Consider the following 25,647-nt stretch of genomic DNA (forward strand, 5'->3'; position numbering starts at 1 on the left):
TATTTTTGGTGTATGGCTTATTTTAGGAGAAACACTGTAGTAGCTGCTGCTGCTCCATGGAAATTTGAAAGATAAATAGTATTCAATATGCAGGGTTTTCAGGGGGAAAACTGTAGACGAAAACTGAATAATTAAGCTCCTTGATGCTAACTGGGTGTTAAAGAGTGAATCAAACAAGTGCCTTGTTTTGGTTTCTCTGTACCTTGTTAGCTGGTGTCTCCCTGCACCAACCTTGAAACAAAAATAGAGATTGGTTACATGCTTTGTCTTTGTCTTTTTTCTAAGAACAATACAAGATACTTTTCTCAGGGCAGTTCAAGACTCAACCCAACCTTTTACTGCATGAAGTCTCTGCCCTCCCCCAGACTTTGATAATAGAATTAAAATCACCATACAATCCAGGGCTTATCCTATATTTTCCTTTTAGTGGGTGTAGTGATTTAGACAGGAGGCTGAGTGCCAACTTGTGCATCCTTATATTCAGTTAGAATAACACAATACAGTACTGTTATACTCATGTTTTGTATTGATTGATGGTACTGTGGCTGTGAAACAACTTTCTTTTTCCCTTTTCCATTTCCATTTCTGAGCGTTTTTCTGTGTATTTCATATGGATGTGCTCCTTTCTTTTAATAGGGCAATGTCCACCTGAGAATCAATGTACATTTTCAAATGTACATTTGTTTTGACCTTGCCCTATTTGGTATGGATTACTTTGACCTATTAGGGCTCATAGTTACAAACAATAAGAACTTTAGTTGTACACCAAACACTTGGGTTGATTCATACTTGCATTGTTCAAAATATTGGGCACAAATTAATATTATTACCTTCCCTACCCTGTGTTCAATTAGATTATTATTATTATTATTACAACCTGTGAAAATAAAAGCATTTCCTCTTAAAACTTTTAGGATTCTTCTTGCAAAGCAGTATTGAACCTGACAGGATTGGATTCCCTTCTACATGGAAACATCAAACAAGGGCCTGCCAATGTGTTGTCGAAGTTAATTGAATTGTTATAGAAAATCGTCATGGGAGGAGCTGTGAGTGCAGGAGAAGACAATGATGATTTAATTGATAACTTGAAAGAAGCACAATATATTCGCACTGACAGAGTGGAGCAAGCCTTCAGAGCTATTGATCGTGGTGACTACTACCTGGAAGGCTATAGGGATAATGCATATAAAGATTTGGCTTGGAAGCATGGAAATATACATTTATCAGCCCCTTGCATTTATTCTGAAGTCATGGAAGCTTTGAAACTTCAGCCAGGATTGTCTTTTCTTAATCTGGGTAGTGGAACCGGCTATTTAAGCACAATGGTGGGATTAATATTAGGTAATTCTTTTTTCTTTTCTTTTTTTTAAAAAATGTTAATAATATATGTTTTATGGCAGATGAAATTTATTAAGAATCTCAGTTTTCCAACTGTGTGCATGCACAACTGTCATTTAGCTTCATAGCACTTTAGCAGGAAGTTTTCCAGATGAATTGTACTTAATGTACAATTGACTTCAATGCCTTAAAATATTACTCAAGAACCTCCACCTTTTGCTCTTTTCTTTTTGATTCCTCACTTCTTAACTTGTGTTTTATTTATGATTTCGCTATTTCAGAAATGAGAGTTGAGTATTTCACTTGATGCATTCTTACTTAGGGCAAAACAACATGAGATATGGGAGATCTGAGATTGGATTTCCAATGCTGCTAGTTCAAAGAAACTGGGTAGAGCAGTAGGATTTGGACATTAATTCTTTCTGTGCTGGTAGTACCTCTTGTGTTATCATTATGGCAAATCATATGTCAGGGATATAGATCAGAAAAGGAATGTTATATTCCGAGCATCTCAGTTCTGATTCAAATTTGAGAGCTTCTGCAGATGGTTTAGCCAAAAGTGGAAATAGAGTCTAGCCATGGATCTCTTGCATTCCATGCAGTTTTGTTCTGAATAGTGTTTTTTTTTTAAAAAGTTATTAAAACTATTAATGAAACTAACAAATAATTAAGTCAATCTTTAGATGACATGGGGAAATCCCTGATAATTATTATTCATTCTAGAGAAAGCAGGAGTAAGACTGTCAACTCACTGCTCCCTCTTCTGGGGAATAAAATACCTCTTCGCTTAATGCAGTATTGACCAAATTTATACTTTTTTCTTGATAGATTGGTTAAATTGTCCATGGCATGAGATTCTGTAACTTTATCCAAGTAATTAAATGTTCCGTTACCTTTCCCAAGCATCTCCTGAACTTTAAATCCATAAATCATTTCGTTGCTAGTAATGGAGCATTGTTTCAAAGGTGCGTGTATTGAAGTACATATACACATGGGTGCATATTCTTATGAGCAGTTTTAGATGGCAACTCATCCAGCAACCTGGAAAGTTGAACAGGAAGGTATTAAACTACTGGCAAGTGTGAAAGTTTGAGCTATGGTGGATGGTTTAGCTACTATTCTGCCTCTGCTGTTCTGCTAGTTTATTTGCATTAGCAGTGATCAGTGCTGGTATCAACTCAATTCCCATGTAGCTTGCACTGCTGTAGAGTACCTGATATTTGCAGATGCCTTCTCCGAAAGATGACATAACAGGAAACCGGCATACTTCAAATTTCTCTTCTAAAGCAAGTGTCATAATTAAACAGCTCTTCTGGTAGAAAGATTTTGAGCAAGTTATGTGTTGACAACCTTTCTAAACTGTTTGCTAAACATGGGCTTCCAGATCCTTGACCAACACTTGAATATTGCGCTGGATAAAGTTACAGGAACTGACACAATCTCAGTACTTTGAAAGATACTGCTGTGTGACTGTAGACATTATTTCTGGTTATGTCTGTCTCCAGCTTGGTTTTTACTTGCATTTCTTCACACTGTCACAGGCATGTGAATAGCAGCAATTGGGAAGGAAAATGTAGTGTGGGAACCATCCCATAATTAAGCTATCTGCAAAGGGAGAATAAAACTGGTCCTTTATAGTTAAACATTTCAAGGTAGTATGTATAAATGATCACATCGTTGTTGTCATCCTAGATGAAATACATAATTAAAATCTGTCCATTATGAACACATATTGCAGCTTTGGGGTTGAAAGCCTTTTCAAATACACACCTCCCCCCCCCCACACTTCATTTTATGGCCTAGCAGGAACCATTAGCTCTAAGTTGGATGCATCATTTTTACCAACCTGGTCACACATTCTGAAGCACAGAGGGGCATGGCCAGGAATCAGTGTAGTTTCATCAGGATCCAAGCATGAGAGCAGAAAAGCATAAGGAACAAACCAATGAGCCCAGCAGGTGCCAGCCATGTGACCGGAGGGGGGAATACTAGAGCTGTGCTGAAATTTCCTTGTTAAACTCTTTCAGCTTGAAACTAGGGTTTTGGATAGGACAAAGAGTTTCATTAAACAGTCCCTTCCTTCTGTCTCTCCCCTCCCCCTCCCCCCTCTTTTTCTCCTCACATTTCTTCACTTCCCGAATACTGTACTGTCTTAAAGTTGCTTAGTGTTCATATCAAATGTCCACCTTTATATACAAGGCACTTTTTGATTTAGTGAGACTTAAATTGCTGCTGATTTTTAATTTACAGGCCCTTTTGGAATAAATCATGGAATAGAACTTCATTCAGATGTGGTGGAATATGCCAAGGAAAAACTGGAGAGCTTCATAAAATATAGTGATAGTTTTGATAAGTAAGTATATTGTCTGCTTGGCTCATTTTGTGGCTGTAAACAGTTATTGTATGGCGGAATTAAAGCATACCTATTTTTCTGGGATTTTTAAAGGAAACCTATGGTATTAAATAATATGGTCATACCAATACCACATAGTATTTCACACAAGTTTGCAATACAATTTTAAATTGTGAAGTTTTCAAAATATGGAGATGGGTATCTGGATTTTCCATTATAATGAGTGGGGGCTTTATCACAGGGATGGGAAACTGAGGGCCAAATGCATATTTCCAGGCCCCTCTATCTAGCCCCCAGGCTGCACTCTCAAGAACTGCTTTTGCCTGGTTGGGCTGTATTCTTGAATTGTAATAAAGTCTCTTGCTTTCCTGGATAGAGAGGCTGAGGGGTTTGTGTGTGTAGAATCTTCTGAACCTTGTGTGGTTGGAATGTAGCCTGATGTACAAAGGTAAGAGTCATAGTTTTGTTCCACCTACTTTTTTGCCTCTAGCTCCCAGAAAGGTTACCCATAAGATAATGCAACCGTTGGGCTGAAAAAGCTTAATCATGCCTGCTTCATTATCAGTAATTGTGACCTCTCTTTCAATGTGTTCTTTTACTCACATAGATGTGTCTTTGCTATATCTATTGCTGATTAAGGTGATCTGTCAATCCTTTGCCATATCTTTCCCCACTCCAGTCCTGTGTTCAGATTTCTGAGTATGCTTTTTCACATATCAGGAATAAACTAGATTGTTATAGTAGAAGAGTACTGTGTCTCTAAATATAACTGAGCTTCAGATTGGACTATATAACATATTTGAAAATTTGAAAATATTTTTAAATTGTAGTACCTATGTAAACCACTGAGCCTTGGGCTTGTCGATCGGAGGTTCGAATCCCCGCAACGGTACGGATAGTACGGTCATACCAAGTGTTGCGTTAGGTTCATGTTGTGTCTTCAGCTTGCAAATGCGGCAAACCCAGAAATGTATACTTCCGGGTTTCACCGCACGCACAGAAGCGTTCTGCGCACTTCGCGCATGCGCAAAAATGATCTGTGTGCTTCGCACGTGCAGAAGCACTTGAACACGCTGCACACATGCGCCCAAGAGGCGCTCTAGTTGAGGACTTTTGGGGGTGCAATGGCACCCCGGAACAGATTGTGTCCGCAACTAGAGGTACCACTGTACTAACTACGGGGGTAAGTCTTATGGGTGTAAACTAAATTGATTATACTGCCAACAGGGAAGGAAATTTGGTCTCTTTATTCTTCAAGCAATGCATTTTAGTTCTGACAACTCAGTGAAGGCTAGGGAAGTTCTGCTGTTGTACGAAGAAAGGTTCTTCATCCCATTTATGTGGCAAGAATGTACCATTTTACAACTAAAGTATGAATTATCAAAGAAGGTGGATACCTACCATTTCTAAATTCTGCCATTAGTAGAAGGCAAACTACAGGTTCACTTGTTTTAAGCAATTTCAGCAAGAGCTTATTTTGTTTGGTTTTTTGTACTGCTTTAATATTGAACAATCCCACTGTGTCTGCATGTGTGTGCATATCAAAGTGACTTGCCCAGGGTCCTACTGGAGGCATTAATTTCATCTTCCCCTGAATTTTTTTTAAAAAAAAATTAAGAAAAATGCTTCCAGGAACACAGAAGCCTAACAGTGAAGAATTTTTTTTTTTAAAGGCTTCTACTGCGTTGGCTTTTTCAGAATTGATACTTGCATAGGAGAAATCCATCTGGTAGAATAAATTTAAAGAAATCCAGATTCTATCAGATTCTGAATCTTTTCAGTCATCAAAATAATTTACATGATTGTATGGGGCAATGTCATTACTACTACTTCACCTGAAGAGTATTTACAGGTTTCAAAGATGAATATGATCTGTCAGTAAACTTTTCATCCACAAGACTTTCCCCCCACCTTGATGATACCCATGCATTATTCCAAAGCCACAAAAGGACCCAAACTACCTTGTCCAATTTGTGCAAGCCTAAATGAGCACTAGGACTTCAAACATATTGGGCACTAATTTATACCAAAAGACTGGACCAGGGAGAAGTCTCCAATCTGATCCACCTGAGATAGCCCCATACTACTACTCACCACTGTGCTAGATGCCCAGTGTTAGGGCCTCAGTCATTGGTGCAGCTGTGTGGCTATTGGAAGGGAGTTTTCTTAACTTTGGTAGGTATTTAAAGTTATTGAAGTATTTGATTCCTATGAATAAGCATGGATTATAATGATTATTCCCCTTCATGGATCAATGCCTTGTCGTGGCGAAGGGGCTTGAATAACTCAGAGAAGCTATGAGCTATGCCATGCAGGGCCACCCAAGATGGACAGGTCATAGTGGAGAGTTTTGACTAAACGTGATCCACCTGGAGAAGGAACTGGCAAGCCACTCCAGTATCCCTGCCAAGAAAACTCCATGGACAAAGACAACAGGCATATAAAAGTTATGACGCTGGAAGATGAGCCCCTCAGGTCGGAAGGCGTCCAACATGCTACTGAGGAAGAGCGGAGGACAAGTACAAGTAGATTCAGAGCTGATGAAGCGGCTGGGCCAAAGCCGAAAGGACGCTCAGTTGCGGATATGCCTGGAAGCGAAAGGAAAGTCCGATGCTGTAAAGAAAAATATTGCATAGGAACCTGGAATGTAAGAACCATGAGTGGAGGTAAGCTGGATGTGGTCAAAAATGAGATGACAAGAATAAATATCGACATCCTGGGCATCAGTGAACTAAAATGGAAGGGAATGGGCGAATTCCGTTCGGGTGACTATCATATCTACTACTGTGGGCAAAAATCCTGTAGTAGAAATGGAGTGGCCCTCATAGTCAACAAAAGAGTGGCAAAAGCTGTAATGGGATGCAATCTCAAAAATGACAGAATGATCTCGATACGAATCCAAGGCAGACCTTTTAACATCACAGTAATCCAAGTTTATGCACCAACTACTGGAGCTGAAGAAAGTGAAATTGACCAATTCTATGAAGACCTACAACACCTTCTAGAAATGACACCAAAGAAGGATGTTCTTCTCATTACAGGGGATTGGAATGCTAAAGTAGGGAATCAAGAGATAAAAGGAACAACTGGCAAGTTTGGCCTTGGAGTTCAAAATGAAGCAGGGCAAAGGCTAATAGAGTTCTGTCAAGAGAACAAGCTGGTCATCACAAACACTCTCTTCCAACAACACAAGAGACGACTCTACACATGGATATCACCAAATGGGCAGCATCGAAATCAGATTGATTATATTCTCTGCAGCCAAAGATGGAGAAGCTCTATACAATCAGCAAAAACAAGACCTGGAGCTGACTGTAACTCAGATCATCAGCTTCTTATAGCAAAATTCCAGCTTAAACTGAAGAAAGTAGGAAAAACCACTGGGCCAGTAAGATACAATCTGAATCAAATCCCTTATGAATACACAGTGGAAGTGAGGAACAGGTTTAAGGATTTAGATTTGGTGGACAGAGTGCCTGAAGAACTATGGATGGAGGCTCGTAACATTATACAGGAGGCAGCAACGAAAACCATCCCAAGGAAAAGGAAATGCAAGAAAGCAAAATGGCTGTCCAACGAGGCCTTACAAATAGCGGAGGAGAGGAGGCAAGCAAAATGCAAGGGAGATAGGGAAAGATACAGGAAACTGAATGCAGATTTCCAAAAAACAGCAAGGAGAGACAAGAGGGTCTTCTTAAATGAGCAATGCAAAGAAATAGAGGAAAACAATAGAATGGGGAAAACCAGAGATCTGTTCAAGAAAATTGGAGATATGAAAGGAACATTTCGTACAAAGATTACCATAATCAAGGACAAAACTGGTAAGGACCTAACAGAAGCAGAAGACATCAAGAAGAGGTGGCAAGAATACACAGAGGAATTATACCAGAAAGACATGGAGGTTTCGTACACCCCAGGTAGTGTGGTTGCTGACCTTGAGCCAGACATCTTGGAGCGTGAAGTCAAATGGGCCTTAGAAAGCACTGCTAATAACAAGGCCAGTGGAAGTGATGATATTCCAGCTGAACTATTTAAAATTTTAAAAGATGATGCTGTTAAGGTGCTACACCCAATATGCCAGCAAGTTTGGAAAACTCAGCAATGGCCAGAGGATTGGAGAAGATCAGTCTACATCCCAATTCCAAAGAAGGGCAGTGCCAAAGAATGCTCCAACTACCGCACTATTGCGCTCATTTCACACGCTAGCAAGGTTATGCTTAAAATTCTACAAGGCAGGCTTAGGCAGTATGTGGACCGAGAACTCCCAGAAGTGCAAGCTGGATTTCGAAAGGGCAGAGGAACCAGAGACCAAATAGCAAACATGCGCTGGATTATGGAGAAAGCTAGAGAGTTCCAGAAAAACATCTACTTCTGCTTCATTGACTATGCAAAAGCCTTTGACTGTGTCGACCACAGCAAACTATGGCAAGTTCTTAAAGAAATGGGAGTGCCTGATCACCTCATCTGTCTCCTGAGAAATCTCTATGTGGGACAAGAAGCTACAGTTAGAACTGGATATGGAACAACTGATTGGTTCAAAATTGGGAAAGGAGTACGACAAGGTTGTATATTGTCTCCCTGCTTATTTAACTTATATGCAGAATTCATCATGCGAAAGGCTGGACTAGATGAATCCCAAGCCGGAATTAAGATTGCCGGAAGAAATATCAACAACCTCAGATATGCAGATGACACAACCTTGATGGCAGAAAGCGAGGAGGAATTAAAGAACCTTTTAATGAGGGTGAAAGAGGAGAGCGCAAAATATGGTCTGAAGCTCAACATCAAAAAAACCAAGATCATGGCCACTGGTCCCATCACCTCCTGGCAAATAGAAGGGGAAGAAATGGAGGCAGTGAGAGATTTTACTTTCTTGGGCTCCTTGATTACTGCAGATGGTGACAGCAGTCACGAAATTAAAAGACGCCTGCTTCTTGGGAGAAAAGCAATGACAAACCTAGACAGCATCTTAAAAAGCAGAGACATCACCTTGCCGACAAAGGTCCGTATAGTTAAAGCTATGGTTTTCCCAGTAGTGATGTATGGAAGTGAGAGCTGGACCATAAAGAAGGCTGATCGCCGAAGAATTGATGCTTTTGAATTATGGTGCTGGAGGAGACTCTTGAGAGTCCCATGGACTGCAAGAAGATCAAACCTATCCATTCTTAAGGAAATCAGCCCTGAGTGCTCCCTGGAAGGACAGATCGTGAAGCTGAGGCTCCAATACTTTGGCCACCTCATGAGAAGAGAAGAATCCTTGGAAAAGACCCTGATGTTGGGAAAGATGGAGGGCACTAGGAGAAGGGGACGTCAGAGGACAAGATGGTTGGACAGTGTTCTCGAAGCTACGAACATGAGTTTGACCAAACTGCGGGAGGCAGTGCAAGACAGGAGTGCCTGGCGTGCTATGGTCCATGGGGTCACGAAGAGTCGGACACGACTAAACGACTAAACAACAACAAATAATGATTATTAACACCACATAAACTTAACACTGTACTAATGTCTTTGAAACATTTTATAAACTGCTGAACACAGATTTGATTTGAAAATTTCTTACAAATCATTGCTTTTAGAAGATTAAAAAAGGACACATGTCTAGGTTTCCAGCACTAGACTGCAAATCCTGAGCATGCTTATATTGCTTATATATATTAGGATTGAGCTGAATAGCTCTTTTTCAAATTTCTTAAGAAGGCAAGGAGCAAATACAATGTGTGGATAAATAATAGGTCCAAACATTTGAACTATGGACTTTTTGCAGTGTAAGTTGATTATTTTTCAGTAGAGTTTTAAGGCACAGTAAAGGTCATGTTGCTAAATAATCTGTTTTGTGGGAGGATTTAATTATTGGTTGCATCACAATGGCTATACTGGTATAGTAGCATCTGTTGAAATGTGTGTTGGTGTTTCATAAAGCATATAAGTTCATATTGGTCAGAGTAAAAAATTAGATACAGCATTATTAGGAATTGTACAGTATACTTGAAAAAATTAGGACTGTATATTTAGGAAAGTTCAGGATGTGGGCACAAAGATGGGCTACATTGCCATTCCCTTTCGGCATGCTCTTGCTTCTGTCATAAGCACTGAAAATGGCACAAATGTATCACAGATACAGCTATTCTAGTGTTGTACATTCTTGTATAGACTGTATCCAAGGCAGCTAAGAACAATCTAATTTTTTTTAAAAAAAATCATCCATTCTCTGTTACATGCCTAACAAACATAATCTTTCCTAAACAAGAATGGTCAATTTTATACAGTGGTACCTCAGGTTACAAACGCTTCAGGTTACAAACTCCGCTAACCCAGAAATAGTACCTCAGGTTAAGAACTTTGCTTCAGGATGAGAACAGAAATCGTGCTTCGCAGCGCGGCAGCAGCAGGAGTCCTCATTAGCTAAAGTGGTGCTTCAGGTTAAGAACAGTTTCAGGTTAAGAACGGATCTCCGGAACAAATTAAGTTCTTTACCAGCCAGGTGGCTCTGTGGGTTAAACCACTGAGCCTAGGGCTTGCTGATCAGAAAGTCAGTGGTTCGAATCCCTGTGGTGGGATGAGCTCCCGTTGCTCGCTCCCAGCTCCTGCCAACCTAGCAGTTTGAAAGCACATCAAAATGCAAGTAGATAAATAGGAACCGCTACAGCGGGAAGGTAAATGGCGTTTCCGTGTGCTGCTCTGGTTCGCCAGAAGTGGCTTTGTCATGCTGGCCACATGACCTGGAAACTATACGCCGGCTCCCTCGGCCAATAATGCGAGATGAGCACGCAACCCCAGAGCACGCAACCCCCACAACTGGACCTAATGGTCAGGGGTCCCTTTACCTTTACCTTTACCTTTACCACTGTATATGGTACATAGAAGAGGATTTTTGTACAGTTCTTGAAGATAATTCATGTTAGAACTGTAAATCACTTTCAACACACATAACAAAAGAGTATGGGAAGGAGATCATTTGTGGCAATAAGTGACTTCAGATTAGAGCTATGTAGTGAAGTTACAGCATACCCAGTGTAAATTCTGATACCTCAAGCTGCATGCATGTAGGTGGAAAATGAAAGGATGAAATGGAGAAAATGGTTTTGCGCTTTTTGGTTTTTTAATTGGCTCGTATCTGTGCTTGGTGCACCTCCCAGTGACCTTGTGCCTTTCTTCTGCCTTTATATAAATAATAGTAGCTCTATCCTTTTGTGGATTTCTCACATCATATGAATCTAGGGCAGAGGTAGCTGATGTGGTGCACTCCAGGTGTTGAACTACAATTCCCATCAGCTCCAGTCAACATGGTCAGTTGTCGGGGGTGATGGGAGTTGTAGTTTTGAATAATTTTTTATGTGTAGCTGACAAAGAATTGGAAGCCCTGCCTCTTTCTCTCTCTTTTTATTCTTTTATTTTTTATCTTCTTCTCTTTTTGTTTTTATTTATATTAGCTAGTTTCTTTTTTGTATTGAAAGAAGATATTCAGTAGTTGATATTAATATTTGTATATCTTATTTTAAGCTTTAATCTAAAATCTATTTAAAAAACAAACAAACTTACTTCTCTAGTCAAAATGGTACCAATCATGTACAAGGGGCCCCAGTGATGACTAGTCATGCTCAATTGGGATTGAATGATAACTGTTCAGAGGGCAAGTTGGAGAAATGGGATAGGGTGGCAATGGGAGTGGAGTGGCTGGAAACTTGAACAGCAGCACTCCATGCTGCAATACCTTGTTTCAGATTCTCCTTGTCACAGCTAAAAAGAGTTAAAAAATCAGAAGTGGCAAAACAGAACAAATAATAATAGGAGCAACAAGTAAAACAAGATCCAGAGACAGTATCATCAAAATCCTTAGAGGTTTTTTTTTATCCCTCAGCAGATTAAAAACTAAGAGGAGTTGACACAGGCCCAAAATTCTTTTAAAAAATGAAGATTTTTGCCATATATTGACAGATCGTTAAGAATGGGGCAAGGCAGGATTTCTTCATGTTGAATTATTTGAAAAGTTTTTCTGAGGAGTGGAACTGCAGAGTTCTCGCTGACCCAGTGCATATAACTAGGCAACGTTTTCAATATGAACTACATGTTATGAATTCTTATAAAGTGATCTTGTCAACTAAAGGCAATGTGTATATATTTGAATTTAAATTTATATGTAAGTAAAACACATTCAGAGACTTAAGTCCAGTGAAATGAATGAAACTTAGAGTGTGCACCTGTAACTGAAATTTGGCTATAATAAATGTAGATGTATTGTGTTCATTGTAAATCAAAGTACTGTATACCATCAAGATAATGCAATTGCAGTAATTGCTATTCATTACAATAAACTGTCCATATTCCCGCTGAATTCTCATTAGTTCTCAAATTTCTCTCATTTGCCAAAAGACAACTAAAAAGTGCAATTTTAAGTGCAATTTAGTGTTTTTCTATAATAGTATCTATAAAAACATGAAATGTTTGTTTTATCCACAGATTTGAATTTTGCGAACCTGCCTTTGTAGTTGGCAACTGCTTGCAAATCTCATCAGATAGTCATCAATATGACCGGATTTACTGCGGAGCTGGCGTACAAAAAGATCATGAGAACTACATGAAAATATTATTGAAAATTGGAGGCATTCTAGTTATGCCTATTGAAGATCAGGTGATTAAGTATGTTTGTCATGTGTGTTTAGTTGTAACAGATAAAAATTAGTTCTCTTGTGTGTGGACTTGTAATGACTTTCTTAATGTCAATTGCCTCAGTACAGTGAATACAAAGGTATTTTGTAAACCTTAAAGCAGAGAATAGCAACATCTAAACAATAGACCACATAATCTCACTCTTCTCTTTCCTTTGACTTCCAGAGATCCCAGTTGTGCACATTATAGCTTATTAGGACCATCCCTGGCCTTGAGTCAATTTTTTTCTGACAGAGCTCTCCTCTGATTATGTGACATTGTTGTGCCACAGAAACTGAGTAGCCAATTCATGTTTTCATAACAACAAAAAGCTTATATGTACAGGGGTCCTCTATCCTTCCTTCAGACAAGCTACCTATCCCTGCTCTTAAATTAACATTGTTATCAAGGCAACATCATGCTGCAGTTCAGCCTGTTTAAGAATGCACTTTGATTAGTGACTGCTACTCTTTCAGTGCTACTACTGTTTTATGTTCAGCGTTGTTCAGTTAATCTCTTAAACTGAGCTTTAGATAGCTATGGTAATGTTATCAAAATAGCATAACTTTGACTTTCCTGTGACTGGATCCCACACTGCTTTGCTAATGTTTGAATAAAGTAATTGCTCGGGACATGCAGATCATCCGATAAGTCTTGCATGATTTCATTATTTACTTGTTAGCAGGAGTACCAAGGGATCTAGCCAACAGGTAAGTGCACCCATCAGTAGTTCAGAAATTGGTCCTTAAAAAAATCCAGACAAACTAGAAACTATGGACTCAGAGTGAATATATGTTTTAAAGCACAGTGTAATGCTCAGTGACCAGCAAACTGGGACATTTCTTTCTCTTTCCTTTTCAGTCAAGGACAGAATGTTTTGAAAAGCATGAAACGTTTAGTGATACAATAATACTTAGTACTTATTTTTCATTCATAGATATCAAAGGGCTTTTCTACGGTGAGTATAATTATCTCCATTTTACAGATGGGGATGTGTAGGTACACTGATACATGACTTGCTCAAGCTGACAGTATCCCTAAGAAGCCTGCCTTGCTCAATAAGTTACCAAATACCTTTAGAATAAGAATGCTCATCAATTAAATATTATATAACAACTTTATAATTTCTCCTCAATACACGAAACAGCTCATTCTATTACTATATTTTAAGGAAGCATAGATGCTTTTTAAATTGAGAGGTTTACATCATACCACTCTTGTTCAGTAATCATTGATAGCTATCCATTAAGGAAAAACAACACTGGACTGAAGCAAAGGCTTTCAAAATAAATAGTTGTATTTCTGATCTGCCCAGAGGATTGCAAGCTTAACATGTTTGCAGGGAAAATTGCACAGGTAATGCTGACTTAACAGATCTTTAATATATAAAGTATTGAGGAATTTAAAAACCAATCATGAAAACTGCTGTAATTGTGTCTTCTAATTCCATGCTTGGAAAACACCAAAGGAGGGCCTCTTAAGCAAATTTGTGCGCTCTCAGCAATGTGAACACTTATCCTTCCTTTCCCCCCCATTAAATATACACAACTAGTTTTAATTATACCTCTTTAATTTCTGGATATTGTGCATATTAATATATGTATTTAAATACTCCTTGTCCTGGGCAATTCATGGATTTGCATGCATCAGATTTCAGTCAATGATATAATTGTATTAAAACATTCAAAAAGTAGCTGAGTTTTCTATGTTTACATCAACCCTACAAATTAATGTAGACCTGTAAACCTTTTTAAAATTAGCAAGAATACATAAAGTGTTTCTAAATGTAAACTGGGAATTATGTGAAATATGTTTGAATGTAACACAATAAATGTAGGCTCCCTGTTCCGCCAGTTAAAAATATGTTCTCTTCTTTTTCTCAAGGTGAGAAGTACTAGACCAGGCATCCCCAAACTGCGGCCCTCCAGATGTTTTGGCCTACAACTCCCATGATCCCTCACTAACAGGACCAGTGGTCAGGGAAGATGGGAATTGTAGTCCAAAACATCTGGAGGGCCGAAGTTTGGGGATGCCTGTACTAGACCAGGCATCCCCAAACTGCAGCCCTCCAGATGTTTTGGCCTACAACTCCCATGATCCCTAGCTAACAGGGCCAGTGGTCAAGGAAGATGGGAATTGTAGTCCAAAACATCTGGAGGGCCGAAGTTTGGGGATGCCTGTACTAGACAGTGACTTAGTTTGGATAATCATTTCCAGGCTTATTAAGATGAAATATGAGCAAGCCATATGCCTCCACATAGTCACTGCAGGCACCAGCAATCAGACCAGGAGGCATCTAATTAATCCTAGTTCTTTGAGTAGTCTCTGTGGAGCCACACATATGGGTTCTGTGCCTCCACAGAGTTTCTTTTGAGAAGACTATAGCTAGGCTCTAGTTTTTGGCATGTGCCCCCCTCTCCCATGCATATATTAAGGGGGAAAGTTCCCTCTCCTCCACTTACTACTATTTCTTTTTCTTTCTTTCATGTCACAGGGCACACCTCACATGAAATCTTTTGAAGACTTGATAACTTAAGTAGATTCCCCCACTCCCCAATATTATTATTTCACAAATGCGGGTAGAGATGCCCTCAGAATGGGTAGTGAAGACCCACTTAGTGGTCACAGGCAGAATCACCCTTCCCAGAGGTTTCAATGCTTTTCCTCCTTGCCTAGTCAGTTCCTGGTTTTGCCCACACCAAAGCAGTCTTTCCTTTAACCCCTTGCATCTCTTGTCATCCTGCTCAGCCTTGATATCTTATTGTTGTGTGTAGTGTTTCTCAGTGTTTATGAGTCTTCCTTATTTTTTCATCTATTTAAAGTAAAAAATTTATTCTGAGGTTCATTTTATGTTTTTCCATATGCAACAGTCATTTGTTTTCCAGTTTTCTTTTTTCCTTTTGTTTTGGCTATACTTTTGGTGTGACCACTTTGCTCCTGGGCTTCAGCCCTTCTAAGCCCCCCCCCCCAGTGTAAAACCTGTGGTCAATGACACCCGATTATTTTTTAATCTCCCAAGACATTGCTGATTCAGCAATTCTGATGACAGCCTTCAGGCATTCCAATGCCATTAAAAAGAGAAGAGAGCTCCTCTTTAAACACAACACCCCATTGCAGATTCCCACATACAGAACTGCCTATATCAGTGTCAATCCCAGCGCAAGGGTAGCCAATGTGGTGCCCTCCAGATGTTGCTAGACTCCAACACTCATCAGCCCCAACCAGTACTGCCCCAGCTCTACAGCTACTATGCTGCCCCCACCTCTATATCAGGGACGAGAAATACCTCAATCAGCTGCTGTGAATCTCAGCGGATTTATCTGCTGATGATTTACAGTGGTGTGGAAAACCTCAGTGATGGGATTGTAATTGTCTAACTTACACTGCAGAGTCTCTGCTGCCATTGCTTCATTACTGAAGGTGAATAAAGCCTCAGTGCTGAGGTCTTATCCCAGCTGGCTCTTGTTATTATTGAGGGTGATAAAGGAATTGGTACCAGCAGCTTTCTCCCACACTTTTTCCCACACTTCTCGCTTAGTATGGAAGATTGTTTTTCCTTCAGGATCAAATCTATGTTGTTGCATTGGTTTCAGCAGACTTTTCCCACAGTAACTCTACTGCCGTAGATACCATATCAAAGCTGAAGAGTCTCAATGCCAGTATCTATCCCTGTTGCATTTTTCAGTGGGGGCTTTACTGTTACTGCCTTTGATATGAATGATTCTTCACTCCTGATTCAATGACACTCCCAACTTCTTTTTATTTTGCTTTCCTCTTTTCAGTGATAGCTTCACTTGGTATTGACACTGAAGGAATCATTGAGCATTCGTTAGGTTTTCTTTCATCTAGCTGCAGCAGCCCTGAAGTGTTTGGTAGTGGCAGCATCAGCATTAACTTTTAATGTCATCAACATTTGGGGCAAAGAGGTTTTTCTTTGTTCTTCCACAAATGCATCTTTCAAGATCAGTACCCCGGTGCTAGAACTTATAATCAACTGTTAGATAACGGTTGTAGGTGTAGAGATGACTGATTAATTGCTGTTTGGACCAGAAGTCCAGATTCACTTCCTACAGACTTCCTCGGGACCAAGAACCACTATTTTATGTAAGGAGGGCCATTAATATGTCTGCTACCCTTTGTATGGGGAAGTTTAGTAATGGCATAGACTTTCAGCACCAACTGTGCACATTGAGCAGCAGTCTGGGATTCAGAGAAATGTTGACAACAAAACCCATTTCCTAGGGAGTTGCACCACTGAGTGCTCTAGCCTCCACTTCTATGTGACAGGGATTTGTTGGTGGCATCTTCTTCACTTCTCTGGCCCGTTTTCAGGTGGCAGTATGCACTCATGATAGCTAACCCTTGCACAACAACTCCCCTTCTTCCCATAGCTGCTCTTTCTTGCTTTGACCCTCACCACCTTATATTCATCCTGGTTTTCTCAATCCAGAAGAAAAGGAAATGATTTCATACCTTGGTAATTTGCCAGACTGTGTTTCTAACTGGTCAGCATCAGACCAACTTTAGTTTTTATCTGCAGTAGCCACTGCTCAGCTTGTGCTCACAGTGTGTTTTTCAGTATTTTAAATTTGTTGCCACCTTGCAACAGTCCTGTTCTGGAGTGGGTTTATTAGCACTCCGTGAGGGTTCTTGCTGCTTCTCATTTTCCTTAGAAGAGTCTCATTAGTTGCAACCCTTGACTCAACAGTCTCAACAGGTAGGTGCCTCCTTCCAACAGGCCTTGCTCAACTTGTTTTTTGTGCCTGCCCCTACCTTCAGGAACAGCTTGTTACTCTGCTTGTTACTCTACCCATGTGTGTAGCTGTGCAAAGACTACAAAGGAAACGGACATGTTGCTTTCCTGTAATCATAATTCTTGAGAGTGAAAATATGTGTGAGCACGCAACCTGTCCTTTCCATCTTCAGGGGTTAGTGTGTCTTGGAATTTTTAGATTGCTCAATTTTGAGCCTCTGTGTTGTTTAAGAATTTGATGGTGGTAGTGCAATATCTACCAAAACTGAAGCCTAGCTGCAGAATCTTCCAGAAAGACACTTTGCACAGGTGCAAAACCTGTATGTGTGTGTGCAAAGATGACTACACAATGAGCTAAAGGTACAGGTAAGCAACTAGCACTTCCTTATTTCATCGCACCAAGAAATTAGAGTTGCCAACTTCAGAGCAATATTTTAAATAATGGTTTAAGTTAGTTAATATCCTGGGTAGTTTGAAAGATTTTCTCAGTTCAGCTGAAGCAGGAAGTTATGGTTAATTAGAGACTTCTGGTCTGATTGCTATAGGAGTGCAGGGCAGTGTTAGAAACTGAGATATGAAAGCTAGGAGATAATGACACTTTAAGCCTAGGTTATGGGTGCAACAACGAAATGTCTAGGCACTTTTTAAAAAAATATATATAGCAAGAATACAAAGCTGAAAATGAATGAACTGCAGCTAAAATATTGTGTTCATTTTTCACATGGTCTAGTCCTTTCCCTGCCCACCCTCCTTATATTCTTAAGAAGATCTCTTTTCCAGTCTTCAGAGAAGCTGGAAATGGGGAGGCAGAAAAGGGTCCTCCTTTCCTTCCACTCTGCAGTTTTAATCTGAAATTTTAGGTGCAGTACTGCAGCTAGAGCTCAGAAACTGCTTGCGCTAATGAAATTCCCTGTCGCAAAATGTGCCTAAAACAATGGGAGTTTCGAACACTAGCACAGGGAATGGCATGCAGGAACGTAAGAGTCATATCTCAGTTTATTTAACCAATATATCACTGTCCAAATGTGGTTAGTGATCTCAAATGTAACAATGAACTTTGACTTATTGTTGCATGAACAATCCAGTGCAGGCGTTGGACTCGCATACTCTTCCTTCCTCCTCTGAGATTGCCATGAGGGATTTGGATATTTCCACTTCAATTTTCAATTAAGCACAGCTTAATATTATATCTGAACCCCAAACTCTGATTAATTTTAACTGTGGCTTATTGAAACAAGCTAAGGTTGTTTCAGTAATCATATTTAAGACTAACAGTTTGTTCAGGTTCTGTCAAAAAGATAAACTGTACTTAATAAAACACAAGGGAAAGCTTCTGATCTCACAGCTACGCTGACTGAGGAAGCATGTGATTCTGATGCTTAGCCTTGTGATGGTAAAGCTGTAGTTATGTCAGAGCAAGGCCAGCATATGAGAATTGGACAGGTGTAGATGAAGTCATGTATTTAATTGTTTTGTGTCTGAAACTTAAATGATTCCATGCAGCTAACCCAAATACTGAGAACTGGACAAAATACTTGGGAAAGCAAAAACATCCTTGCTGTTTCATTTGCTCCACTTGTGCAGCCAAGCAAGAGTGACAGCAGCAAAAATGATACTGTGGGACTTCGTAAGTACCATTTAACTCTTGTCTTTCCTTTGGGGCACAGCTACTGATGATACTTACATAAATATTCTTAAAGTTATATTGGAATGTATTACATCAGAACTCTGGCTTTTGGTGTTTCTCACTTCAGACAAACCATGAGCTGTAATCAACAATTTTTCTTAGTCTACCACCCATGATTTGTCTGGCTGAGACAAACCATGAGCCCAACTTCATATGTAACATTGAACCAAACCTTAGCCCTGGGTAGCATGGCAGCTGCAGAACTGTGGGAGTGTAGTGGCTGCAATCTTCACACCATGAACTTGCTTGTCCATCATTATTTGACCTAGCATTACCTATAAACTGAGCTACATTCTGTTTAACATGATCTGGTTTAAAAATATATGGCTAGGGGGACCTATTTGAAGGAACGTCATAATAACTCTATGGCCCCACTCTTTTGATAAAATTCTCTCGTAATCTATCATATTTTGGGCAAGATAGCCATAAAAAGGTGACATGATATTATTACCCACCCCCAGTAAATGGGCAGGCCAAACCTCATGCCATACCAACAAAGTGCTTTTGACTGTCCATTTCAAAACTGCAGCATGAGTCAGTGGGACTACTGCTCAAGGAAGAATAAATCTAAAACTCTGTTGGCTCTGTATATCTAGTTGTATTTAACTGGATACCGGCCAACATAACTGATCTTTTGGCATTGAAAGCATTCTAGCTCTCATCCATTTCATAGTATATTATTTTTACCTTTACTTCTTTCAAAGGTTATTTATTTCCTTTGCCTAGTTAAAAATTCACCATCAATTTTCAGTACTGCTCTTAGATAACTTGACCTAATTTTCTTTTTCTTTTCAGCCCCCTGTGCTGTTAGGAATCTACAGGACTTGGCTCGGATCTACATTAGGCGCACTCTTAGAAACTATATAAATGATGAGTTGCAAGCCAAGGGTATTATTCCAAAACCTCCACCCAAACGCAAACGCAGACGGTGCCGTAGGCGCAGGATTAACACCTATGTGTTTGTAGGGAATCAGCTCATTCCTCAGCCTCTAGATAGTGAAGAAGATGAAAAGATGGAAGAAGACAACAAAGAAGAGGATGATAAAGATCACAGTGAAATCTTGAAGCCAGAAGAACCCCCAATAAATTTATTGCGGGAAAGAATTATGAGTCTACCACTTCCTGAATCTCTAAAATCGTACTTGACATACTATAGAGAAAAATAATTTGTTTTAAGTAGATGTGATAATGCCTACTTGATAGATCCATTATTCTTGAAATGTAGCATTTACTAAGAAAAACATGGACAGATTTCAGTGGTCTTTCAGTAAGACTAAAGTGCAGTGATAAAATGAAACATAACTTGTCTTAACTTTGCTACAAGGACTTGCACTTAGCAGCAAACTCCTATTTTCAATTCATTTTTGGTTACCTTTTGAAAAATGCTCTTTTAACTCTGATAGAAATATATTCCAAAGCAGTATACCGCACTAATTAAGAGTTTGCATGTGATAAATCTCTTTTCCGCTCTGACAAATTTGTATTTATGAGAGTTGGTGAAATTTTATATGTGTGAATAATTGAATGACTACATTCAGACATCAAATGAGAACTGTCTGCATTAATTCTCTGGAGGAAGTTTTTGAACATATGGGCAGTTCATCTCATATTGAATTGGAAATCTTTATTTTTGCCATAGCTGTATCACAATCATCGTTACTGTGTTGATGTGAATGTATTCCAAGGAATACATGAGTGCAATAACTGTGTGCAGACACTGAATGAGCTGGCTTTAAAGAAATATGAACATTCAAGTTCAAAAATGTCAGTAGGCCCTGCTACACTTTATTTTATATATTATCTTGCCAAAAGATCTCAAGAAAAGTGACTGCTTCTCTTTCAGAGCCTTAAAAAACTTTTGTTGACTATATAAATTTTTAAAAATATAGTACAACCCCGTTTCTTTAACACCAGCCGATGATAGTCAACAATTTCTCAGACTTTCCAGCATTTATGAATAAGCATTTAGTTTCTTTTTTAAAGTTCATGGTACAGAAAGCATATTTCATATATTAAAGATTGTAATTTAGGTTTCAACTACTTACTACTTTATAGAGTAGAATATGTAAAAAGATTAGCTTGTATTGCTTATTTGCATAGCTGTAATGGTAGGATTTTCTTTTTTAAGAAAAAAGGTTAAGCAGGTGCACTTTAAGTGGAATCTGTACTTATTTATCTCTGATAAGACAAGGCATTCAGTTCCTACATTTGCTATTGATACTCTTCCTTTTGGAAATTATTAGTAGCATTGCAAGCTTATATGCTTACATTGCTTGACTATATTCCATCTGCCAGCCCACTGCTTCACTGGTTTATTTAATGGCATTGCTTGAAGGGGTTGGTATTTTTTTTTAATTTTTGCATGATGGACTATGTAATTTTCACTAGCTTTATAATTTAGTGTAAAATATCAATGAAATAAAATGGAGCTCAAGATATGCTGTAAAAACTGCTACTGTTATGGACACCTGATTTGTTTGGGCCCAATCAAAAGCATTCCTTGGGGACTATTTACTATCTAGTTATATCATAAAACAATTAAAATTCTTAAGATAAAATCAGGATATATGGTGAGCATTTTACATATTCTCAGAGCCTGATAGTTTATAGATGGAAACCAGTTAAACAACACCTGATCTAGCAGTCATGGTTTGTAGCATCCACTTAACAATATAAAGAATAACTTAATAGGTCATTGTCTATGAAGTACATATTTTTACTTAACAGGTTGTATTTCATGCTTTAATTTGCCAACTAATTTCCCACCTCCATATTTGCAATACTGAAAATTCAGCTCCATAAAAAAGTTCTGGTTTAACTAGCTTGTTGAGTTGTTTGCAGGAAATGTACACTAATGTGTAAATATACTTATTGCTGGAAATAAGTATGCCAGCCTTGTTTCACAGCAATAAAACCTTTAAAAAGTAGAGAGTTTCCTATTATAGTAAAACTACTGCAGTAGTTCTGAAGGTTTATCTGTGGGGAGCATTGACTATAGCACATCTTATTTTATTTTATTAGAAGAAATGAAGTTTTAGGCATTCTGAATTTTAAGTTGTACCTTGTATTGGAATTTCATCCTTTTTGGAATTTATTCATATTTTTTCAGTTTTCAGAGTAAAATATTAAAGAATTTACAAGGAGAGACCTTTAGTCAGGAGACTTTTGAAGAATGACTTTGTGTGCTTTTCCATTCTGTTGTACTCTTGTTCAAATAGATAATAGAGTAGTTATGAATATGCATTATGTAATTTTTGGAGTCACAGAAGCAATGTTTCTTTGGTCTTTGTGGGGTTTTTTCACATCCTTTGATTTATATTTACTTTTAAAAGTATAAAAATGCAAAATGAATCAAAATTAAACTTTTGTCATAATTACAATAAAATGTCTGGTGATTTTGTGCTGATTAAAACTCAATTATTGTTTCTTTTTGCTTGGCTTTTTTGCTTAGTGATCTGAAGTTTGAGAATTGAAAACTTCAAAAATATAATGCCACAGTTGAAAGCACTGGTGGGAAGCTTGAACATCATTATATCAGTATATTGCTATTTGTGTAAAATGACAAAAGGTAAAATAGCCTGTCATGACATCACGTAAGGACTACTAACTATAACAAGCCACAGGTGAAATGAACTGGCTTGCTAGAGGATGTGATTGCTGCTACTCCGTGATTGGATTCTGTACCATATCTATAAGGAATGAATTCTAGAGTAATTGCCACACTGGGCCTCTTTCAGCAAGAAGGGTGGATATAAATAGAATAAACGTAGGGCTTTTTTTCAGCCAGAATTCATTGGCACTATTGCCACTATAAAAGAACTAGGGAAGCGTTTACGGCACCTCTTTTTCTAGAAACAAAACACTGAGTAAATGATAATAGTAAGCATTGAGAACCTGTGACTCCAGGTGTTAATGGACATCCAATTACCCCTCAACCCCAGCCAGAATAGCCAGTGATCAGGAAGGTGCAGTCCACCTGAGAATCTCAGGTTAGCCACCCCTCCTATATACTCTTCTCAGCTTATATCACATATCATCAGGTTCCTATGAAGTCCACCTAGAACAAAATTGGCATGCACATCTCTTCCCAGACAACCATGTTCACTCAATGAACATGAAAGTGTAGGATAATTGTCACAGGTGAATTAACCTTGTGTGCCATCTTTCTGTGTGCAGTACTCATTCATTCATCATGAATGAATTAATGTGCAGTTGGTTGTAGATAAAAATGTATATAACAAAATAGTTTAAAAACAATAGAGGTAAGAAAGAACAGTGGAGAGAATAGTAGGTCAAACCAACCAGCATTCTCAATCTACATGTAAGGATGTGTATCAAAAGTTGGCCAGAGCCCTCTGATGGCCTTGCTTCCCTAGATTCTACCCAAATTCTGTAAATGATCAATCTGTTTTCTGCTCTGGTAATGAGACCTTTGGCTGTATGCAATATCTAGTACAAGAGCTTTTGCACTAGTGGAGGAATGAGTTTTAATGTTGCAGAGCAGAAGAATCACATGTTACCGGACACTTGTGTAACAGGTTGTGCAATCTATTGAGCAGCAAAGTTACTGGCCATATGCTTATGTTGTCAGTCAGTCAGTCAGTTTTATTACAGCAAGACCCAGCAATACAAAACAACACAACTCCAAACAGAAGATCGGCAATATCATCATCGGAGGGCAGGACAAATTGTTATAATACAATAAAAGAGATTTACGTTTTTTAATAGCTAAGGTGCAAAATTTGGCCACAGTGTAGGATACTGAGCTCAAAGAATCTTCCAAAAGGAATTTACGTAATGTTTCGGGGGGAAATTCCAGATAATATTGCAAGGGTATGAATTTTGATAATAGGGGTAAAATGAGTCGCGATCGTTCTTCACTATAGAGTTCACAAAATAAAAGAATGTGAATAACAGATTATTGGACATGCATGGGCAAAAGCGCTCATCGATTGGAACACGCAAGAATTTGCTGTGTAACACAGCTGAAGGCATCGCATCAAATCGAGGTCTGGAGAAGGCCCATCTATAAGATTCATAAGTAATATTGGATAGATATGGGGCAGCTGCCAAATTAGGCCAAGATTTTAGACACCTGTAGTTCTCTGAGTAAAGCATCTTCTTTTTGCAGTTCAATATCGAAAAGCCTCTGAGTAATAATTGTGTTTGCCTTATTCAAAGTACCATTAAAGAGGTCATCTGGGTTTAGGCCAATTTGTTTGATCTTGTTAGTAATTTGCGTAAGCCAAGGTGGATAAGGGGCTGCGGCCAGAAAATGAGATGACATTCCCTTTGGGTTATAATGAATTTTCAACAAGAGGGATATTGCTTGTTCCCAGACTTTTAATTCAACTCTGGGCAGTCCTGCCTCTTGCCTTAATATTACATTAGATGTGCTCTTAGGGGTGCTGAATAGGGATCTGAGAAATTTTTATTGGACTGTTTTCATAATCTTAAAATTGGCAAAGAGTCCAATTTGTGAACCGTATAGAAGTTGGACCAGAGATTTTGCCTGAAAGACTTTTAAGGCCATAGGAAGGAAACCAGCACCTTTCCTTCTAAATAGTCTAAGAATGGTGTTAGCACTTCTTTCTGCTAAGGTGGCTGATGCGGTCAAATTTGCTGAGAATTTGGCATTGTAAGAGAAGGTGATGCCTAAGTATTGGAAGTTCTTCGTTTGATCTCTGGCATTTCCCTTCATATTCCAATTGTGTTTCCTAAAGGAGTGGCCAAAGCGGACAATTTTCGTTTTAGCAAAATTAATTGTTAGCAGTTCGGTGTTACAGTGATCACTGAATTTCTCTAACGCTCGTTTCAAGCCAACTTTGGTTTGAGAAAGAAGTACAGCGTCATCCGCGTACATTAAAATTGGAACTTTTCTGCCACTGGAAAACACAGGTGGGTGAGTATCAATTACATGCAAACGTGATTAACATCCTTGTCTGACCCCTTTTTGAAGTGGAATTCCATTGGAAAGTCTGCCATCCTGTGCAAGTCTTATCTGAAGGGTATTATTTTCATGTAATTTAATTAACAGAAGCTGATGCCCATATCAGCCAGTTTAGCCCAAAGCCTTCCCCTAGACACAGAATCAAATGCTGCCTTTATGGTAGATCCACATACAGTGACTTTTTCCAGTGTTTCACATATTTGTAGATGAAATAGTCAAGCACTAGACAATGATCAATAGTAGAGCGGCCACATATGCTTATGTTCGCATATGCTTATGTATTTGCTTCTGCAACGGCATTCTGCTGGCACTAAACATATCGCCAGCAGAACAAGTATACCGCTGAGTGACTCACAGGGCTGCATTGGAGACAACCCCATCTGATTACGCAATGCAAGCTGAATGTAAGTTTTGGATTTTCTAACTTGAATAGGACGTCATAATGTTATGCCAGCTGCAGTGACTCCCATTCCATTTCTAGGCCCAGTTCATAGTGCTGGTTTTGATCTTTTAAAACCCCTTCACACCTTAGGGCCAGAGGACTTGAAGGATCAGCTGTGTCTTTCTATGTACCTCCGTAAAAACTTAAGTGGAAGGACTCCTCACTCCCGTTACCCTTGCCATCCGAAGTAAGGCTGGTGGTGAGAGATTTCTATTCATATATACAAGTGGTCATGAATTTGGGTGACCCAGATGCATGTATGCCCTGGTGCACTCAGAGTCACACACACACCCCACCTCCAAAATTAGGATTGAATGGCACATTCTATTGTAGACAATAGAATAGAATAGGTTGCCATGTTTGCTTGGTAGAGTGCTGTGTGTGGTGCCCATGGTACTTTCTCTAGTTTGCAAATGTGACCACAAGCCCCTAAAGGTTGGCAGCCCGTACTCTATATGGTGATGCTTCAGCGGGAAGT

General features: G+C 39.0%; 1 protein-coding gene across 4 annotated transcripts in view; it reads left to right on the forward strand.

The window, feature by feature from the left end:
* PCMTD1 (protein-L-isoaspartate (D-aspartate) O-methyltransferase domain containing 1) overlaps positions 1 to 25,024 on the forward strand; it is a 37,122-nt gene extending 12,098 nt beyond the window's left edge. For 3 of the 4 annotated variants that reach the window (XM_035125074.2, XM_035125075.2, XM_035125076.2), the window contains 6 exons: positions 915 to 1,341; positions 3,589 to 3,691; positions 12,149 to 12,320; positions 13,275 to 13,295; positions 18,594 to 18,717; positions 19,573 to 25,024. In XM_035125074.2, coding sequence (XP_034980965.1) covers positions 1,035 to 1,341; positions 3,589 to 3,691; positions 12,149 to 12,320; positions 13,275 to 13,295; positions 18,594 to 18,717; positions 19,573 to 19,943 — 1,098 coding nt within the window. In that variant the 5' untranslated portion in view covers positions 915 to 1,034 and the 3' untranslated portion in view covers positions 19,944 to 25,024. The remainder of the gene's footprint in view (positions 1 to 914; positions 1,342 to 3,588; positions 3,692 to 12,148; positions 12,321 to 13,274; positions 13,296 to 18,593; positions 18,718 to 19,572) is intronic. The other variant, XM_035125078.2, reaches the window with a different exon arrangement.
* Positions 25,025 to 25,647: the final 623 nt, after the last annotated feature.

This window comes from Zootoca vivipara, chromosome 8 (genome assembly GCF_963506605.1).
Source record: "Zootoca vivipara chromosome 8, rZooViv1.1, whole genome shotgun sequence".
NCBI classification, from domain to species: domain Eukaryota; kingdom Metazoa; phylum Chordata; class Lepidosauria; order Squamata; family Lacertidae; genus Zootoca; species Zootoca vivipara.